This window comes from Rhinoderma darwinii, chromosome 2 (assembly GCF_050947455.1).
Source record: "Rhinoderma darwinii isolate aRhiDar2 chromosome 2, aRhiDar2.hap1, whole genome shotgun sequence".
NCBI classification, from domain to species: Eukaryota; Metazoa; Chordata; class Amphibia; order Anura; family Rhinodermatidae; genus Rhinoderma; species Rhinoderma darwinii.
In genome coordinates this window covers 103,331,934-103,350,317 of record NC_134688.1, presented here as the reverse complement: position 1 = coordinate 103,350,317, position 18,384 = coordinate 103,331,934, and the positions used below count along the sequence as shown (strand labels likewise).

The window sequence follows — 18,384 nt, the reverse complement described above, 5'->3', positions numbered from 1 at the left end:
AAGGAAGGCAAAACCCCCATGAGGTTGATGCCAATTACCTCATTAGGGGAAAAATTTCTCCCCGACTCCAAATATGGCAATCAGAATAAATCCCTGGATCAAGATCCCATCTCCAGAATCTAATTCTCATAATCTGTAATATTATATTTTTCAAGAAAGGCATAAAGGCCCTATGTGAACTTGTTCAAAGAATCAACCATCACAACATCCTGTTTCAGAGAGTTCCATAATCTCACTGCTCTCACAGTTAAGAATCCCGTCTGTGAGGATGGTGAAACCTTTTTTTCTCTAGACGTAGAGGTTGCCCCCTTGTCCTTGTTACAGGCCTAAGTGTAAAAAGATCAATAGAAAGATCTCTGTACTGTCCAGTTATATATTTATACACTGTAATTAGATCGCCCTAAGCCAGTGGCATAGCTATAGGGATCGCAACGGTCGCACTTGTGACCGTGCCCCTAAGCCTGGGGGGCCCAAAGGGCCCACGTTGCCACACAGCACTGACTCCGTTGGTCCCGGTTCCAACTGTATCTGTTTCCTCAGGATGCAGATACAGTTGAATTCAATGCTGGAGCAAGGAGCTGACGGCTCCTTGCTCCAGCATTCACTGTGCCGTTAGCCATGAGCGGCTCGATGTAGTGTAGTCACTCATAGCACAGTGCAAATGAGGAAACGGATGCCTACTCGTCATGGGAACGGGGATAGCAATTATTTTATTACTTTTCTATTAGGCACATATGGGGCATTATACTGGATATGGGGGGGGGGGTGATATGGTAGCAGCTATGGGGGGCATTATACTGTACGGGGTAGCTATGGGTGGCATTATACTGTGGGGCAGCTATGGGTGGCAATGTACTATGGGGGCAGCTATGGGGAGCATTATACTGTGGGGGCAGCAATGGGGGGCATTATACTGTGTCGTGGTGGCTATGGGGGAATTATACTGTGTGGGGGGCAGCTATGGGGAACATTATACTGTGGGGGCAGCTATGGGGAGCATTATACTGTGGGGGCAGCTATGGGGGTATTATACTGTGTGGAGGATGCTATGGGGGCATTATACTGTGTGGGGGCAGCTATGGGGGCATTATACTGTGTGGGGGCAGCTATGGGGAGCATAATACTGTGTGGGGGCAGCTATGGGGAGCATTATACTGTGTTGGGACATTATACTGTGGAGGCAACTATGGGTGGCAATTTACTATGGGGGGCATTATACAGGGTGGGCCATTTATATGGATACATCTAAATAAAATGGGAATGGTTGGTGATATTAACTTCCTGTTTGTGGCACATTAGTATATGGGAGGGGGGAAACTTTTCAAGCTGGGTGTTGAACATGGCGGCCATTTTGAAGTCGGACATTTTGTATCCAACTTTAGTTTTTTCAATGGGAAGAGGGTCATGTGACACATCAAACTTGTCGAGAATTTCACAAGAAAAACAATGGTGTTCTTGGTTTTAACGTTACTTTATTTTTTCATGAGTTATTTACAAGTTTCTGACCACTTATAAAATGTGTTCAAAGTGCTGCCCATTGTGTTGGATTGTCAATGCAACCCTCTTCTCCCACTCTTCACACACTGATAGCAACACCGCAGAAGAAATGCTAGCACAGGCTTCCAGTATCCGTAGTTTCAGTTGCTGCACATCTCGTATCTTCACAGCATAGACAATTGCCTTCAGATGACCCCAAAGATAAAAGTCTAAGGGGGTCAGATCGGGAGGCATTTCTTCTGCGGTGCTGCTATCAGTGTGTGAAGAGTGGGAGAAGAGGGTTGCATTGACAATCCAACACAATGGGCAGCACTTTGAACACATTTTATAAGTGGTCAGAAACTTGTAAATAACTCATGAAAGAATAAAGTAAGGTTAAAACCAAGCACACCATTGTTTTTCTTGTGAAATTCTCGATAAGTTTGATGTGTCACATGACCCTCTTCCAATTGAAAAAACTAAAGTTGGAAACAAAATGGCCGACTTCAAAATGGCCGCCATGGTCAACACCCAGCTTGAAAAGTTTCCCCGCTCCCATATACTAATGTGCCACAAAAAGGAAGTTAATATCACCAACCATTCCCATTTTATTTAGGTGTATCCATATAAATGGCCCACCCTGTACTGTGGGGGCAGCTATAGGGAGCATTATACTGTGCTGGTCAGCTATGAAGGCATTATACTGTGTGAGGGCAGCTAAGGGGGCATTATACTGTGTGGGGCAGCTATGTGGGGCATTATATTGTGTGGAGAAGCTATGGGGAGCAATAAACTGTGTTGGGCAGTATACTGTGGAGGCAACTATGGGGGCAATATACTATGGGGGCAGCTATGGGTGGCATTATACTGTGGGGCAGCTATGGGGGCATTATACTGTGGGGCAGCTATGGGGAGAATTATACCGGGGTGGTCAGCTGTAGGGGGGCATTATACTGTGTGTGGTCAGCTTTGGGGGCATTATACTGTGCGGGGGACAGCGATGCGGAGCATTATACTGTGTGGGGCAGCTATGGGGAGCATCATACTGTGTGGGGGCATTATACTGTGGAGGCAGCTATGGGGGACATTATACTGTGGGGGCATCCATAGGCACGCACAGGGGTCTCTTGGTATCGGGGGGGGGGGGGGGGGTAGGGGGCCCAAGCTGAATTATTGCTTGAGGGCTTATAAGCCTTTAGCTATGCTCCTTCCCTAAGCCGTGTTTTTTCTAAACAGGATAGCCCCAAATTTGATAACCTTTCTTGGTACTGCAATCCACCCATTCCCTTAATTACTTTGGTCGCCCTTTTATGAACCTGTTCTAGTTCAGCCATGTCCTTCTTATACACAGCTGCCCAAAATTGTACACCATATTCTATGTGTAGTCTGACTAGTGATTTGTATAGAGGCAAAACTATGTCCTTGTCATGAGCATCTAAGCCTCTTTAAATGCATCCCATGATTTTATTTGCCTTGGCAGCAGCTGCCTCGCACTGGTTGCTAAAGGCAAATGTACTGTGCGCCAATACCCCCAAATCTTTTTCAGTTTCAGTTTTACCATTTAATGCATAAATGTAAAATTATTAACCAACAGTAAACTTAATTTGCCATTTCTCTGCCCAAACCTCCAGCTTCCTCAAATCCCTCTGTAGCATTAGTATCATCTGCAAATGCTGAAATTATACTCTGTAAACCCTCTACAAGGTCATTAATAAACATATTAAAAAGAAAAAGGCCCACTATGGAACCCCACTAGTGACTGTGACCCACTCTGAGGATGTACCATTAATAACCACCCTCTGTTTTCTGTCACTGAGACAGTTGTTGTCCCAATTACACATATTTTCCCCCAGTCCCAGCATTTTTATTTTATGTACCAAACTTTTATGCGGCACAATATCAAATGCCTTTTAAAAGTCTAGATAAACCACATTCACAGCCATACAAATGTCCAGTCTAAAACTTACCGCCTCATAGAAGCTGATCCGATTGGTTTGACAGGACCGATCTATCATAAATCCATGCTGATGCTGCGTTAACAGTTTATTTGTATTCAAATACTCAAAAATTGCAACACTTAGAAAACCCTCAAATATTTTACCCACATTGGAGGTTACATTTACAGGCCTATAGTTTGCAGGCTCACTTTTTGACTTCTTTTTGAATATTGGCACCACATTTGCTATGCGTCAATCCTGTGGAACAGACGCTGTCAAGATAAAATCTTTAAATATCAGAAATAAGGGTCTGTCTATCATGGTACTTAATTCCTGCAGAACACAGGGGTGTATGCCATCCGGTCCCAGTGATTTCTCTATGTTAGTGTTTTTAGGTCGGTGCTGCACTTCTTGTTAGGTTAAGCAGGTGAGATTTAATAGAAAATGTACTTTATCCCTAATCATGTGGTCTGGCATTGGATTCCTGTGTAAATATTTAGAGAATGATCGTCATCTTGTTTTATATATCCCAATGCCCTCCTAAATACCACCTAAGTGCATCTACCAGTCCCTTCTCTCCACACATGTCCGTTCCTTTGCTACTGCCCCAGTGCTGATTAGTGATACACATCAATGATCAACTTCTGTTTTTTTTTTTGTTTTTTTTTTTTTCGGGGGGGGGGGGGGGGTCAGTGTTTTTTCTTTTCTTCGTCCCTTTATTTGGTTACACCCACACAGTCTCCCTATGTGCCTCCGGTGGCTGCTGAGTGCTGATCAGTGATGCACAGTGATCTTTGCTATTTTTGCTATTATCAACTGTCAGTTTTTCATGGCCATTTTGCATCAGTGTGAGGGCCTGTTCACATCACCGTTCGCTTCAGTTCTGGGGTTCTGTCTGAGGTTTCCGTCGGGTGAACCCCACAACGGAAAGTGAAAGTGAAAGCACAGATCTCAATGGTGACGGAAACATCACCAATGGTTTCCGTTCGTCACCATTCCGGCAGGTTTCCGGTTTTCCGACGGAATCAATAGCTGAGTCGACTCCATTTCCAGTCCGTCTGTCCGTTTTTAATGGCCGTTTGTCATCCGTTTGCCCTCCGTTTTTTCATGGCCATTAATTTAAAAAAGGATGGATTTCATTTGTCAGGTTTTTTTTTTGTCACAAGCCCCTGAAAATACCACAGTGCCCGTGCAGATAGTGCTGCAATGTCCCTGTAGATAGTGCCACAGTGCCCACTGTAGATAATGCCCACATAGGGCCACAGTGCCCACTGCAGATAGTGCCACAGTGCCCACATATAAAGTGCCAGTGCCCACATAGTACCACAGTGCCCACTATAGATAGTGCCACAGTGCCCACATAGTAGCACTGTGCCCACATATAAAGTGACACAGTGCCCACATATAAAGTGTCAGTGCCCACATAGTGTCAGTGTCCATTGTAGATAGTGCCACATTGCCCACATAGTACCACAGTGCCCACATATAAAGTGCCAGTGCCCACATAGTACCATAGTGCCCACTATAGATAGTGCCACAGTGCCCACATAGTACCACTGTGCCCACATATAAAGTGACACAGTGCCCACATATAAAGTGTCAGTGCCCACATAGTGTCAGTGTCCATTGTAGATAGTGCCACATTGCCCACATAGTACCACAGTGCCCACATATAAAGTGCCACAGTACCCATGTAGATAGCACCACAGTGTCTCCTGTAGATCGTGCCACACCCCCATATAGAACCCCCTGTAGATAGCACCCCCCCTGTAGATAGCAGGCCCCCCTGTAGATAGCACACCATAGATGGACAGTGACGTCAGGAGAGCGGAATCCCCTGCCAGAGTGGACCGGGGATTCCGCTCCAGGAGTGACCCCTTGACGTCACGGTCCATAAATGGATAGTGACGCCGGGGGCTTCTTCAGGAGCCGAATCCGCTGCTAGAGCGGGCGGGGATTCCGCTTCAGGAGTAACACCTTGACGTCACTATCCATATATGGATAGTGACGCCAGGAGTTTCTCCAGGAGCAAAATCCCCTGCCAGAGCGGGGTCTGGATGCAGGGTATTCCGCTCCTACAGGGAGCTACAGTGGTGCATTATCTACGGGGGATGGGCAGGGAGCTTGCTATCTTCAGGTAGGGGGGTGCTATCTACATGTAGGGGTGCTAGCTACAAGACTGAAGTCCCGGGTCAGAGACCTTGGGATGCTCTGGCCGGGGATTCAATTGTTGAAAGTCCAGCCAGGATCAGTTTTTACTGGCCATTACAAGGATTGTTTCCTAAAAATAAGTCTGGTAAAAACTGATCCATTGACTTCTACGGGAGCCTGCCTGGCCGTGAAAACGGCAAAAAATAGGACATGTCCTATTTTTTGATGGCCAACATTCACGGGCCATTAAAAAACGGCCATGTGAATACACCCATAGAACTTTATTGTTCTGAAAACGGTCGTGTGACGTTCACTGTCATGTGAATAGAGCCTTAACTTAATAAACTAGTGGTTAGGTGTTGTAGTTACCAACGTAGGTAGGGTAACATACGTCTATGGTTCGTGTTGTCTGTTTTTGTAAAAAAGAACTTTTTTAGTTTTATACAGTAATAGTATTTTGCAAACATTTTTGGTGTCAGTTTTTTTTTTACTGAAGTTTGTTCAGTACATTTTATATACTGTAGTTTAAGTAGTTTTGCTACAGTTATAGTGTAAATTGCTTGTAATAAATTTTCTGTTCTACAGTTTTTTCTACTAACATAAAGCGTTATGGTTTTACCGTCAACTAGTTATGGACATTCTTTCTTTTTACTGTAGTTCAGAAAAAAAATAACTATTTTTGTTTTATTGGTGTCAATTTGTTCACTAAAGTTTGTTCGGTAAATTTTAAATACTGTTGCTGTATTACAGTTGTAGTGTAAATTTACTGCAGTTAACTTCGATTACCAAAGTTTTTTTCCCCTAGTACGTATATATAGCATTAGAGATAATTTGTAGTCAGAACATGTAAAACTATATAATATATATTATTATTTTTACTGAAGTTTGTTTAGTAAAATGCTTTATAATACAGGTTTACGCAAACATTTACTGTAGTCTATTTTTTATACTACAGTTTTTTCTCTATTATTTCTCTTTTTTAATACAGTTTTTTCTTGTTATTTTTTTCTTCTTTTCTTTTTTTCTTCTCCTTCTAAGGGTATGGTCACACATACAAAAAGAAGTGGCTGCAATTTACGAGGCTGTTTTCAAAGAAAACTGCCTCTGATCTCAAAGTGGTTTTGAAGATGAAAATTAAGCTTTTTTAAACTTGACGCTTATTGTATTGCATTTTACATGCTTTTTTGAGCCGCTTTTTGGGCCGTTTTTTTTTTATAGTGTCAATGGAAAATAAGCTCCAAAAACGCCTCAAAATGTGACATGCCACTTTTTTTCCCCTATTTTTTTAATTCAGTAGCGTAAAAATACGCCTCGTGAACAACACAGTGCATTTTCCATTAAGATCAATGGGAAACTGTTTACAGGCATATTTCAAGTGTATTTTGGAGCTTAATACTTAATTATAAGCTTTTTTTCGCCCCAAAATAAGCCTGAAAATAAGCCGTGTGTACATGCCCTAAATCTATAATTTGTATACATGTGTAAAAGCAATATGCACACACATCGTGTATAAAAATCTCTGATTTTATATACCCAGCAATTTATCGCCCAAAACCACACTTCATCATTTGCTAGACCCCCCCTGTTGAACCTCTGTAGATGCAGTGGAGAAAATTACTTTTTGGGGCTATGTGCAGTATATAAAGTTAGTTAAGAAACCAAAGATTAAGCAATACTGAAGTGCAGAAATTTTCTACCATACCCCATTTTACTGCACGACCATGGCCACACATACGGCCGCCTATCAAAAATCAGGCCACTCCTTGGTCATTTTAGCATTAAGTTTGCTGAGACATAATCCCTGAAAAGTACATTTCTATAGATTAATCCACTGGACATTCTAAAGGGAGGCTTAAATTCATTTAATACCTGCCCAGTAAGAGGGCAAGGTATAGAATTAAAATGAATGTGTGCAATAGTACCTTAGGGGACACTCACAGGTTTAGGGCATGGCCAGACGTGGCGGAATTGCTCTGGAATTCCGCTGCGGACTGTCTGCAGCGGAAATCCGCAGCGTACACGTTTCACCATTGCCTTCCACAGCTTTTTTGTAGGGTTCGTTTACACGTTGCGGACAATTCCACTGCGGAATAGGCTGCGGTGCGGAATTTGGTGTCCACAGCATACACTGGTTGTTGCGGACGTGTCGCGGACTTGTTGCGGACTCATTGTGGAATTTCTCCATTGACTTGAATGGAGATTCTAAATTCCGCACTTGAATCCGCACATGTAATGTGTGTCACAGATTTCGGCTGTTTTGCGGTGCGGATTTCAAGCAGGAGCAGGATATGACATCATTCTGTTGAGGAAAGAAAACCTCTATTTTCGGCTTGCAGGCTGACAGGAAGAGACAGAAAGACACAGCAATGGCCAGATATCGTCGCATGGACATGGAAGTATCCACACTTATAAATCTGGTAAGTACCTGCATATGTTTATGTCATGTTGTTTAATGTGGACTAGTATGTATGGTGTATCACTAGCAGCATCTGCAGTATGTACACATTCTAAGGCAGATAAACATGTAACAGATACAACCTTATTCATAAGTACAATGAAAACTTCAATATGCACTGTGTATTTCTTTTGTAGGTACATAATAGGCCAGAATTATGGGACACCTCCAGTGCTGGTTACAGTGAGCGTAACACACGGGAGGAAGGCTGGACGTACGTGTGTCGCGGTCTGTACCCCGAGTGGGATGGCATGCTGGAGAGAGAGCAAGGAGTGATTGGTAAGTTTGCATATAGTTTGTAATGCAGATCGTTTTAAAGACTGTATGCTAACGTTCTTTTGCATCATTTGAATGCTTAAATGTTTCTTAAAATCTTTGGCCTTTCATGGTTAGCTAAACGATACACCAACTTCTGTCATGTCACTATGACATGTGCGAAGTTGTTGACATCTTTCTTCGAACTGTAAGGGTATGTTCACACGCTGAGCCAAAAACGTCTGAAAATACGGAGCTGTTTTCAAGGGAAAACAGCACCTGATTTTCAGAAGTTTTTGGATCAACTCGCGTTTTTCGCGCCGTTTTTTTGGCCATTTTTTGAGCTGTTTTCAACAGCTGAAAATAGTTCGTGTGAACCCAGCCTTAGCCATATCCACTGTCTAGTCGAGTTTTGACCCAATGATGTTGTTGGATTGATGACCTATGCTCAGGACAGGCCATTTTAAGTGATTGTTCTGGATACACCTCACATCATCCCCTCTGTCCTCATTTACCAACATTATTACTTTTGCAGAAAATGATGTGCGCAACCGATGGCGGACAGTCCGCGACTGTTTCTGGAAGCAGCCCGGAAAAAAAATCCAAGTGGGTCCTCTCCGGCACGTCGCTCCACCATTGCTCACTTTGAGGAACTGGCCTTCCTGTTTCCGAGCAGGGAGCTACGAACGTAAGTCTCTATTTGCACACACACCTGGGTTAAAAGGGAGCGAATGAAACACCGGATTAGAATCAATAGGATGTCTATTTCACTCCTGTGTCGATTTCACTGGATATGTATGTGAGGATTTTTCCCGGGTCGTCACTAAAATGGCCCGGGGCGTAGCTAGGGGGGGCAGGCAGGGCATGTGCCCCGGGCGCAGTTCAGAGGGGGGCGCCAGCGCCACCTCCTCCTGCACTATAATTGTACCTGTGTCGCAAGGACACAGGTACAATTAGAAGCATTGAATGACCGGGCACGTTCCGTGCCCGGCCATTCAGCGCCTTTCCACGAATGAAGCGACTGGTACCTTTTGTACCAGTGAAGCTTCCGTCGATGAAAGACGCTGACTGACTGACAGGGAAAGTCATCCTGCCCAGCCAATCAGCGCCTTTCATAGACGCTGAGTTCAACCCCTGGAGACCTGCGCAGAAGAGAGCAGGTCTCCATGGCTGCCGGACGGCGTGGGAGCGGGAATAAGGTGAGTTTGAATTGTTTTTTTGTTTTTTTTAAAATTGTAATAGAAGTGTGTGGCTGTATCTGCGGGGGGACGGGACTATATCTACAAGGGGGACTATATTTACAGGGCTGGGCTATATACAGGGGGACTATATCTACTGGGCTGGGCTATATACAGGGGGACTATATCTACAAGGGGGACTATATCTACAAGGGGGACTATATCTACAAGGGGGACTATATCTACAGGGCTGGGCTATATACAGGGGGGCTATATACAGGGGGGCTATATACAGGGGGACTATATCTACAGGGCTGGGCTATATACAGGGGGACTATATCTACAGGGCTGGGCTATATACAGGGGGACTATATCTACAAGGCGGACTATATCTACAGGGCTGGGCTATATACAGAGGGACTATATCTACAGGGCTGGGCTATATACAGGGGGACTATATCTACAAGGGGGACTATATCTACAAGGGGGACTATATCTACAGGGCTGGGCTATATACAGGGGGGCTATATACAGGGGGGCTATATACAGGGGGACTATATCGACAGGGCTGGGCTATATACAGGGGGACTATATCTACAGGGCTGGGCTATATACAGGGGGGCTATATACAGGGGGAATATATCTACAGGGCTGGGCTATATACAGGGGGGCTATATACAGGGGGACTATATCTACAGGGCTGGGCTATATACAGGGGGACTATATCTACAGGGCTGGGCTATATACAGGGGGACTATATCTACAGGGCTGGGCTATATACAGGGGGGCTATATACAGGGGGACTATATCTACAGGGCTGGGCTATATACAGGGGGGCTATATACAGGGGGACTATATCTACAGGGCTGGGCTATATACAGGGGGACTATATCTACAGGGCTGGGCTATATACAGGGGGGCTATATACAGGGGGCTATATCTACAGGGCTGGGCTATATACAGGGGGGCTATATACAGGGGGACTATATCTACAGGGCTGGGCTATATACAGGGGGACTATCTACAGGGCTGGGCTATATACAGGGGGACTATATCTACAGGGCTGGGCTATATACAGGGGGACTATATCTACAGGGCTGGGCTATATACAGGGCTGGGCTATATACAGGGGGACTATATCTACAGGGCTGGGCTATATACAGGTGGCTATATACAGGGGGACTATATCTACAGGGCTTGGCTATATACAGGGGGACTATATCTACAGGGCTGGGCTATATACAGGGGGACTATATCTACAGGGCTGGGCTATATACAGGGGGGCTATGTACAGGGGGACTATATCTACAGGGCTGGGCTATATACAGGGGGGCTATATACAGGGGGACTATATCTACAGGGCTGGGCTATATACAGGGGGACTATATCTACAGGGCTGGGCTATATACAGGAGGACTATATCTACAGGGCTGGGCTATATACAGGGGGTCTATATACAGGGGGACTATATCTACAGGGCTGGGCTATATACAGGGGGGCTATATACAGGGGGACTATATCTACAGGGCTGGGCTATATACAGGGGGACTATATCTACAGGGCTGGGCTATATACAGGGGGACTATATACAGGGGGACTATATCTACAGGGCTGGGCTATATACAGGGGGCTATATACAGGGGGACTATATCTACAGGCCTGGGCTATATACAGGGGGGCTATATACTGGAGTGGGCTGTCTATAGAGCATCATATACAGGGGTGGGCTATATCTACAGGGGGCTATATAGTATATAGCCCCCTGTAGATATAGCCCACCCCTGTATATGGCGCTCCATAGGTAGCCCAGCCCTGTAGATATATTCCCCCTGTATATAGCCCACCTCTGTAGATATAGCCCACCCCTGTAGATATGGTCCCCCTGTAGATATGGTCCCCCTGTAGATATGAGCCCACCCCTGTATATAGTCCCCCTGTAGATATGGTCCCCCTGTAGATATGAGCCCACCCCTGTATATAGTCCCCCTGTAGATATAGCCCCCTGTAGATATAGCCCCCCTGTAGATATAGTCCCCCTGTAGATATAGCCCACCCCTGTATATAGTCCCCCTGTATATAGTCCCCCTGTAGATATAGCCCACCCCTGTATATAGTATCCCACAAATAGCTCCCCCTATAGTGCTCCACAGAAAGCCCAAAGCCCACCCCTGTATATAGACCCCTTGTACATATAGTCCACCCCTGTATATAGTGCTCCACAGATAGCCCACCCTTGTATATAGTATATACAGGGGTGGGCTATCTGTGGAGCACTATATACAGGGGTGACTATCTAGTGGAGCACTATATACAGGGGTGGACTAAATGTACAAGGGGGGGCTATATACAGGGGTGGGCTATCTGTGAAACACTATATACAGGGGTGGACTATATGTGGAGCACTATATACAGGGGTGGGCTATATCTCTACTGGGGGCTATATACAGGGGTGGGCTATCTGTAGAGCACTATAGGGGGAGTTATTTGTGGGACACTATATACAGGGGTGGTCTATATGGGGGCACTATCTACAGGGGCTCTATGGCAGGCACTATCTACAGGGGGCTCTATGGCAGGCACTATCTAGAGGGGCATGGTGTATGGTGCTATCATAATTAGAGGTGCAGTGTATAGCGCTATTATATTTAGGGGCGTAGTGTGCGGTATAATGATAACTTTATCTTTGTTTATAGGTGCAGAAATGTTGGAAAAGTGAGAAGCTGAAGACATCTGAGCGGCAAACTGCAGAAATGGGCTGTGACCGGGAGAAGTCATCATAGATGTCTGGATCGGATGGAGAAAAAGAACTAGAATCTGAGACGTCACCGGTGAGTCACTTAATGTAAATGTTCATTCTGCCTCTAATCCGCACAGTAGTCACTGTATGATCTGCAGCGAGATGATGGGTGATATGATTATGATAGGATTTATTTTTTGTGAAACGGCATCTCCCAGCATATCCTTACCATTGTTTGGGCCATGCTGGGAGCTGTAGTTTTACGCCGTACACACCTGTACAGCAGGGGTTGCACTAAATTGAGCTGTATTTGTGCTGGTGTTGTATATATGTAGTGAGCTTGCTTCTGGGGCTGTATATATGTACTGAGCTTGGTTCTGGTGTTGTGTATAGAACCATATTGCTTGTGAAATGTACAAATTTTTTTATGCTCGCGTTACATAAAAAGAAATGACACGTCGATTGGTAGAGAAAACAAACACGGCGAAGGGGAAGGAGATGTCGGGAAAGAGGTTGGGGGGGGGGGGGGGGCGCCAAACTGAATCTTTGGCCCGGGTGCTGGAGAACCTAGCTACGCCTCTGCCCTTACACATTATGACATATCACTCTGAGTTGCTTATGTAACTCAATCTCTTCTAGAAGGGAATGAGTGTTCTTTTTCCACACACAAGCTTGCTGTCAGATCGTGTGTGTGTGTATAATGTAAAACAGAAATGTTAGCGATATTTGCGACTGACGAAGTGTCAAGGAAATTTTTCAAAATACAAAAACTCAATGGCCTTTGTTTTTCCATGTAGATCTCAGGGCAATGTACCACCTCGCCGTCACCAACTGAGTGGCCTTGTCCAGGTGCAGCAGCAGGCGGTGGGAGCATCGTCCCACAATGTTGTGGGGGAAATGCAGGCCAACGACATGGCTGAAGAAGATGTGGCCCTCGAGTCTACTCAGGCCACAGCAAGTAGTGTGGAACACACCTGTCCAGCCCCCCCGGCAGTACCTCCCCATCAAAGGCAACGTGGGGGTGGGCGAAAACGAGCGAACACACCCGAAACTGCCAACACTGTGGAGTCCCAGGCCTTGACGATGATTCGGAGGGTGGAGGCCGAGGATGACCTCCACAATTTTGGTTATTCCGTAGCTGGGCCCTGCAGAAGCATGACCCAAAATAGGCAGGCGGCCTTTATGACATGTGTGTTCACTCAGTCAGATATATTTTTAGCCCCCGAGCCCCTACTCGATGTGGCGGACATTATTTTCCATCTGCGCACATTGACTGGGCGTAGGGCTGACCCGTCTGCTGCTGTGCCACACGCCCCACCTGCTGGCTCTGGACACTCACTGCAGCCAGAGCAATTGTTTTCACCCTGGTCTGGTCGACACCCTTCTTCTTCCTCTTTCCGACCTTACTCCAATGTCCCATCCACTTTTTCAACCTCTTACTCTTCGAATCTTCCACCTCTTCAGATCCATCCTTCCACCTCTTCGTCATACATGCCTCCTACCACTACCTCCTCCTCTGTCCCCTCTTTGTGTCCCCAATTGCCCCTCCTCACTACCATACTTTCCAGTAGTTGTATTTTTGGGTTGGTCGGTGCTCTTGACCATTGTTGGGCATAGTTTTGTGTGACTGTGGCGGTGTCATGCGATGTTACTGTGCTATTGTTTATGTACTTACTTGTTCCCTGAATTTGTCTCAGGGCGTATAGTTGACATTCGGTGACGTAAGACGTCAATGTTATAAAATGTATATATAGACATATAATTATATATACACATTGGTGGCAGGGTATTTATATCAAAATATTCATTGCCGGGTAATTCCCGCACTTGAATGTTATTCTGTCCTGCTATAATATGCGCTGTGACGGAATGAGCCATTTGCGCATGCGCGGCTGTACTGCGTTCCGGGGATGCATTCCATGTGACGCACTTCCGGCAGTCCGCCATCTTGCGCATGCGCACTACTGACCGTGGGACGCCATTGCTTGTTTCATGCTTCACCGAGAGCCGACAATGTAAGTACTATAGTACAAGTCCTATTTTTTTGTACTCTAATTAGTTTTGGATATTATTCCTCTGCTCCGACCCTTCATTAGGATATGATATCACTGAATAGGGTAATTATAGTATTACCTGTGTTATATACACATTTGTATCTCATACTGAGAGATGTTGTACTGAAATAAATGCACTGGTCACTTTAATATATGTTTTCACTAATTGTATGAACATACTTTATATATGGATTCATTTTTTTATGCGCATTATGTAATTGCACTGTTTACTGTATACTCTGTGTATCCTCCTATATATATGTGGTATTATACACTGTTTGAATTAGCTTGAGAAAGGTTCAGGTGTGAACCGAAACGTTGCTCATTCTTCCACCTGGTGGTGAATAAACCAACATCTCCGTAACACTGAATTCCTGGTGCGGTTACTTGTTCTCTGTCTTTGGTATTCCATTCTAAGGAGTTGATTCGTCCTTCTACTGGTAACGTGCACATGGCCTGATGTTCAGTCTGCATTGAGTGCTGTGTTTTCCTCTACTATATATATATATATATATATATATATATATATATATATATATATAGCAAAAGAAACTTTGCAGCACTCCAAGTTGAAAAAATGGTGGTTTATTCAATCCAAGTACAACAGCAACGTTTCAATCCTACAATAGGATCTTTCTCAAGCTTAGTGACACATCTAATACTACAGACATATATAGGGTAGAGACCACTTTACATAATTAGTCTCATTATAATACAATAAAGTGCTAAGTGCATAAAATCTTGGTTAGTAAATGGTTTAAGGTATCAATATAGACAATGAAATGATACATAAAGTGCCCATGTGCATATAAAATAACGTGAATCACAATAAATAATACAACAATCATTAACAACAACTGATTAAGACATAATCATTTATGCCTCAGTGGTGTTGAAATACATCACCATAAAACCACTCACCAATCAGAACTTCAGGTATATCATTGGCATATAGAGCCTTAGGAATCCATAGCAGTGTTCAGCTGCATGACTTGTGACAATCAGGATGTAGTGCATCTGTGTAATGCCCAGAGTCGGAAGTATGTCGTTGCTAAGCAGCAGGACGCACAAGGCGCATGATGATGATGTACTGCGTTCCAATGCGTTCCACTGGTAAGGCCATGTGAGCGGTGGCATCATCGGTTGCCGAGCAACCGATACACATAAGTCACATGTCATTGATAACAGTATCGAGTGGCATTATCATATATAACTACCTTCAATAACAAAGCTCTATTCAGTCAAATGGTCCGGTATGCAAAAAAAGCATATAAATTATTGAGTGCTCCTGCTGGTAAGTCATGGAGATATCATATGGGAATAAAGAGTAGCATTTAGACAATTTTCATCTTTATGGTAACAGATTATTGTTGTTGATCCACACGTGGGTACAAAGATCTCTGTCCACAATTACGTGTTCAGAACGACCTTAATCCCAGGGTTTCCAGAACCCACTGGAATCGTTTTCATGTGCACAGGATATCCCGACAACCTCTCACGTGTAACGGACCAATAGTAACTCATTAGCGACATAATATCGTAATAATATTAAAAAAATATGATTAATACCATAATATCTCAACATAACCTAGATCCAGAAAAAGGAGACTAGAAAAAACTCAGTTAAATAATATACATATTTTATTAATATATTTTAGGACCAAAAGAACGTGATATATAGCCATGAAGAGAATCTGTTTCACATTATCTTCATTGTTGGAAATAAATGTAAGAGATCCCGAAGTTCTGTTGGGAGTGGTGTTCAGATCTAAAGAAATACAAAAAATGTGAAAAACCGTGTTCATCAAAATGTAACAAAAAATTAGGAAAATTAAAAAATTAACATTAATGTGTCATTAATAATTACAAAGAAGAGAACATCAGAACCTAAAAGATAGAGCAGAGACATGAATGCATCACATGGCAATCCTATCTACACCAAATTCTACATTGAGGCCAAATGGTCTCAATGTATTCAATAAGAATATCCATCTCAATTCTTTTTTGTGTAGAACCATATGTCGGTCACCACCATATTGTAATGGCGGGATGTGATCAAGGATCATGATTGTTAGGTCCCTTTCATTATGACCATACTCTGAGAAATGCTTAGCTACAGGCAAATCAAGTTTCTTTTTACGAATCGAGAAGCGATGATTATTTAAACGGGTTTTAAAGGCACAGGTGGTCTCACCCACATATAGAAGGCCGCAGGGACACCATAGAACATAAATGACCCAGTCCGAGTCACAAGTAAAATTATATCTGATCTTAAACTGTTGACCAGTTAATGGATGTCTGAAAGTGTTACCCCTACACATCAAAGAGCAGTTAACGCATCTATGGCACGGAACATTACCAGGTTTTAAAGGCTTCAGAATGGATTGTGACCCTTTTTTTTTGTACTGACACTCTAGTTTTCACCAATCTGTTACGAAGATTTTGTGAACGTCTATAGGACATTAGAGGATTGTTATTCAAATCATCAATGTGACCAAAACTATTCCTAATTATTGGCCAATGTCTGTTCATAATCCTAGAAAGGTCTCCACTTACATCGTTACAAGTCGAGATAAAAGGAATACGTTTTTGTTTTCTATGTGCCGAGGATTTTACAGACTGAAACAAACTATCCCTTGTAGTGTTATGAATCTTATTCTTATGTGTCAACAATAGTGATTTAGGGTAACCCCTCTGCAGAAAATTCCTAGTCATGATGTCTAATGATATGTCCAAGTCTTCCTGTTTGTCAGTGTTCCATTTGGCCTTAATCATTTGGCTATACGGTAAAGATTTGACCATATTCTTTGGATGACAACTGTCAAATCTTAATAAAGTGTTACGATCAGTCTCTTTAGTATACATTTTAGATTTTAGTGTGTTATTATCAATCAGTACTGTAACATCCAAAAATTGGATGTTATCCATTGAATGTGTCATAGTAAATTGGATGTCCTCATCCAAGGAATTGAGAAATTGGTGAAAGTCAATCAATGCAGTAACAGAGTCAGTCCAAATGAGGAAGATGTCATCTATGTATCGCCACCACCTCAAAACATGTGAGAAGTGGTGGGATACATATATCGACATCACCTCCATGGTGTCCATAAAAATATTGGCATAGGTTGGAGCCATGTTGGACCCCATGGCCGTTCCTTTTAATTGAATATAATAGCTATCATTAAATAAAAAATAATTAGAGGTCAAGATGAGTTCCACCAAAGACATAATAAACTCGCATGAAGCGGTATCATAATTTGAAGTCATTAATTTACATCTTACAGCATCAAGCCCTTTATTATGGCTAATTGATGTGTAAAGGGAAGTAACATCAAAGGAGACCAAAATAGATCCCTCTGGTAAAGCAAACGTTCTTAATTTTTGTAAAAAATCGGTGGTGTCTCTAATGTAGGATTTGGCATTGATGGCAAAATTTCTTAACACTTTGTCAACAAAAATTTAAATATTGCTCATCAATGAACCCCTACCGGAAACAATGGGATGACCCGGAGGGTTAGTTAAATTTTTATGAATCTTTGGCAATACGTACAAACAAGGAGTGACGGGAAATTCTACAATGAGAAATTTATGTAGCGTCTGATCAATTATATCTCCATCCAATGCTGCATTAATAAGTGAAGTAATCTTGTTTGTAATATCTTGTCTAGGATCACAATTTAACATTCTATAAACATTGGTGTCTGATAGTTGTCTATTACATTCTCTCATGTACAAGTCTGAATCCATAACCACGATTGCTCCGCCCTTAGCAGGTTTTATCGTGAGTTCATAGTTATGGATCAACTCCTCCAATGCCACAATATCAGAAGTAGTCATATTCGGCTGTTTGAACTCATGATCACATGTTTGAGTCCTAAGTATGTTAATATCTTTCTGCACTAATTCTCTAAAAGTTTCTATCGCATGTGATGTTACAGGAGGTTGAAACAGGCTTTTGTTAAATAATCCCAATTTGTTTAGTGACAACATTGGGAGAGTATAATGAACTACTGCATTAGTGGGTTGCTTCTCAAACCATACCTTCAATTTAATAGCTCTAATGAATCTATGCACATCCAATTCTAACTGAAACCAATCGGGACGTTTTGCTTGGCACCTGATCAATGATTTCTTTGTGAGT

General features: G+C 43.2%; 1 protein-coding gene across 2 annotated transcripts; it reads left to right on the top strand.

Moving 5' to 3' along the window:
* Window positions 1-7,061: 7,061 nt before the first annotated feature.
* On the top strand, window positions 7,062-16,092 carry LOC142740744 (uncharacterized). 2 transcript variants are annotated; one of them, XM_075850169.1, is made up of 4 exons: window positions 7,062-7,981; window positions 8,157-8,298; window positions 8,810-8,962; window positions 12,987-16,092. In XM_075850169.1, exons 1-4 carry the CDS (start codon window positions 7,931-7,933, stop codon window positions 13,022-13,024), a joined length of 384 nt encoding a protein of 127 aa, XP_075706284.1. In that variant the 5' UTR covers window positions 7,062-7,930; the 3' UTR covers window positions 13,025-16,092. The 2 variants fall into 2 exon arrangements, with proteins under 2 accessions (XP_075706284.1, XP_075706283.1); XM_075850168.1 differs by lacking the exon at window positions 7,062-7,981 and having other exon boundaries at window positions 7,995-8,298.
* The last annotated feature ends 2,292 nt before the right edge of the window (window positions 16,093-18,384 follow it).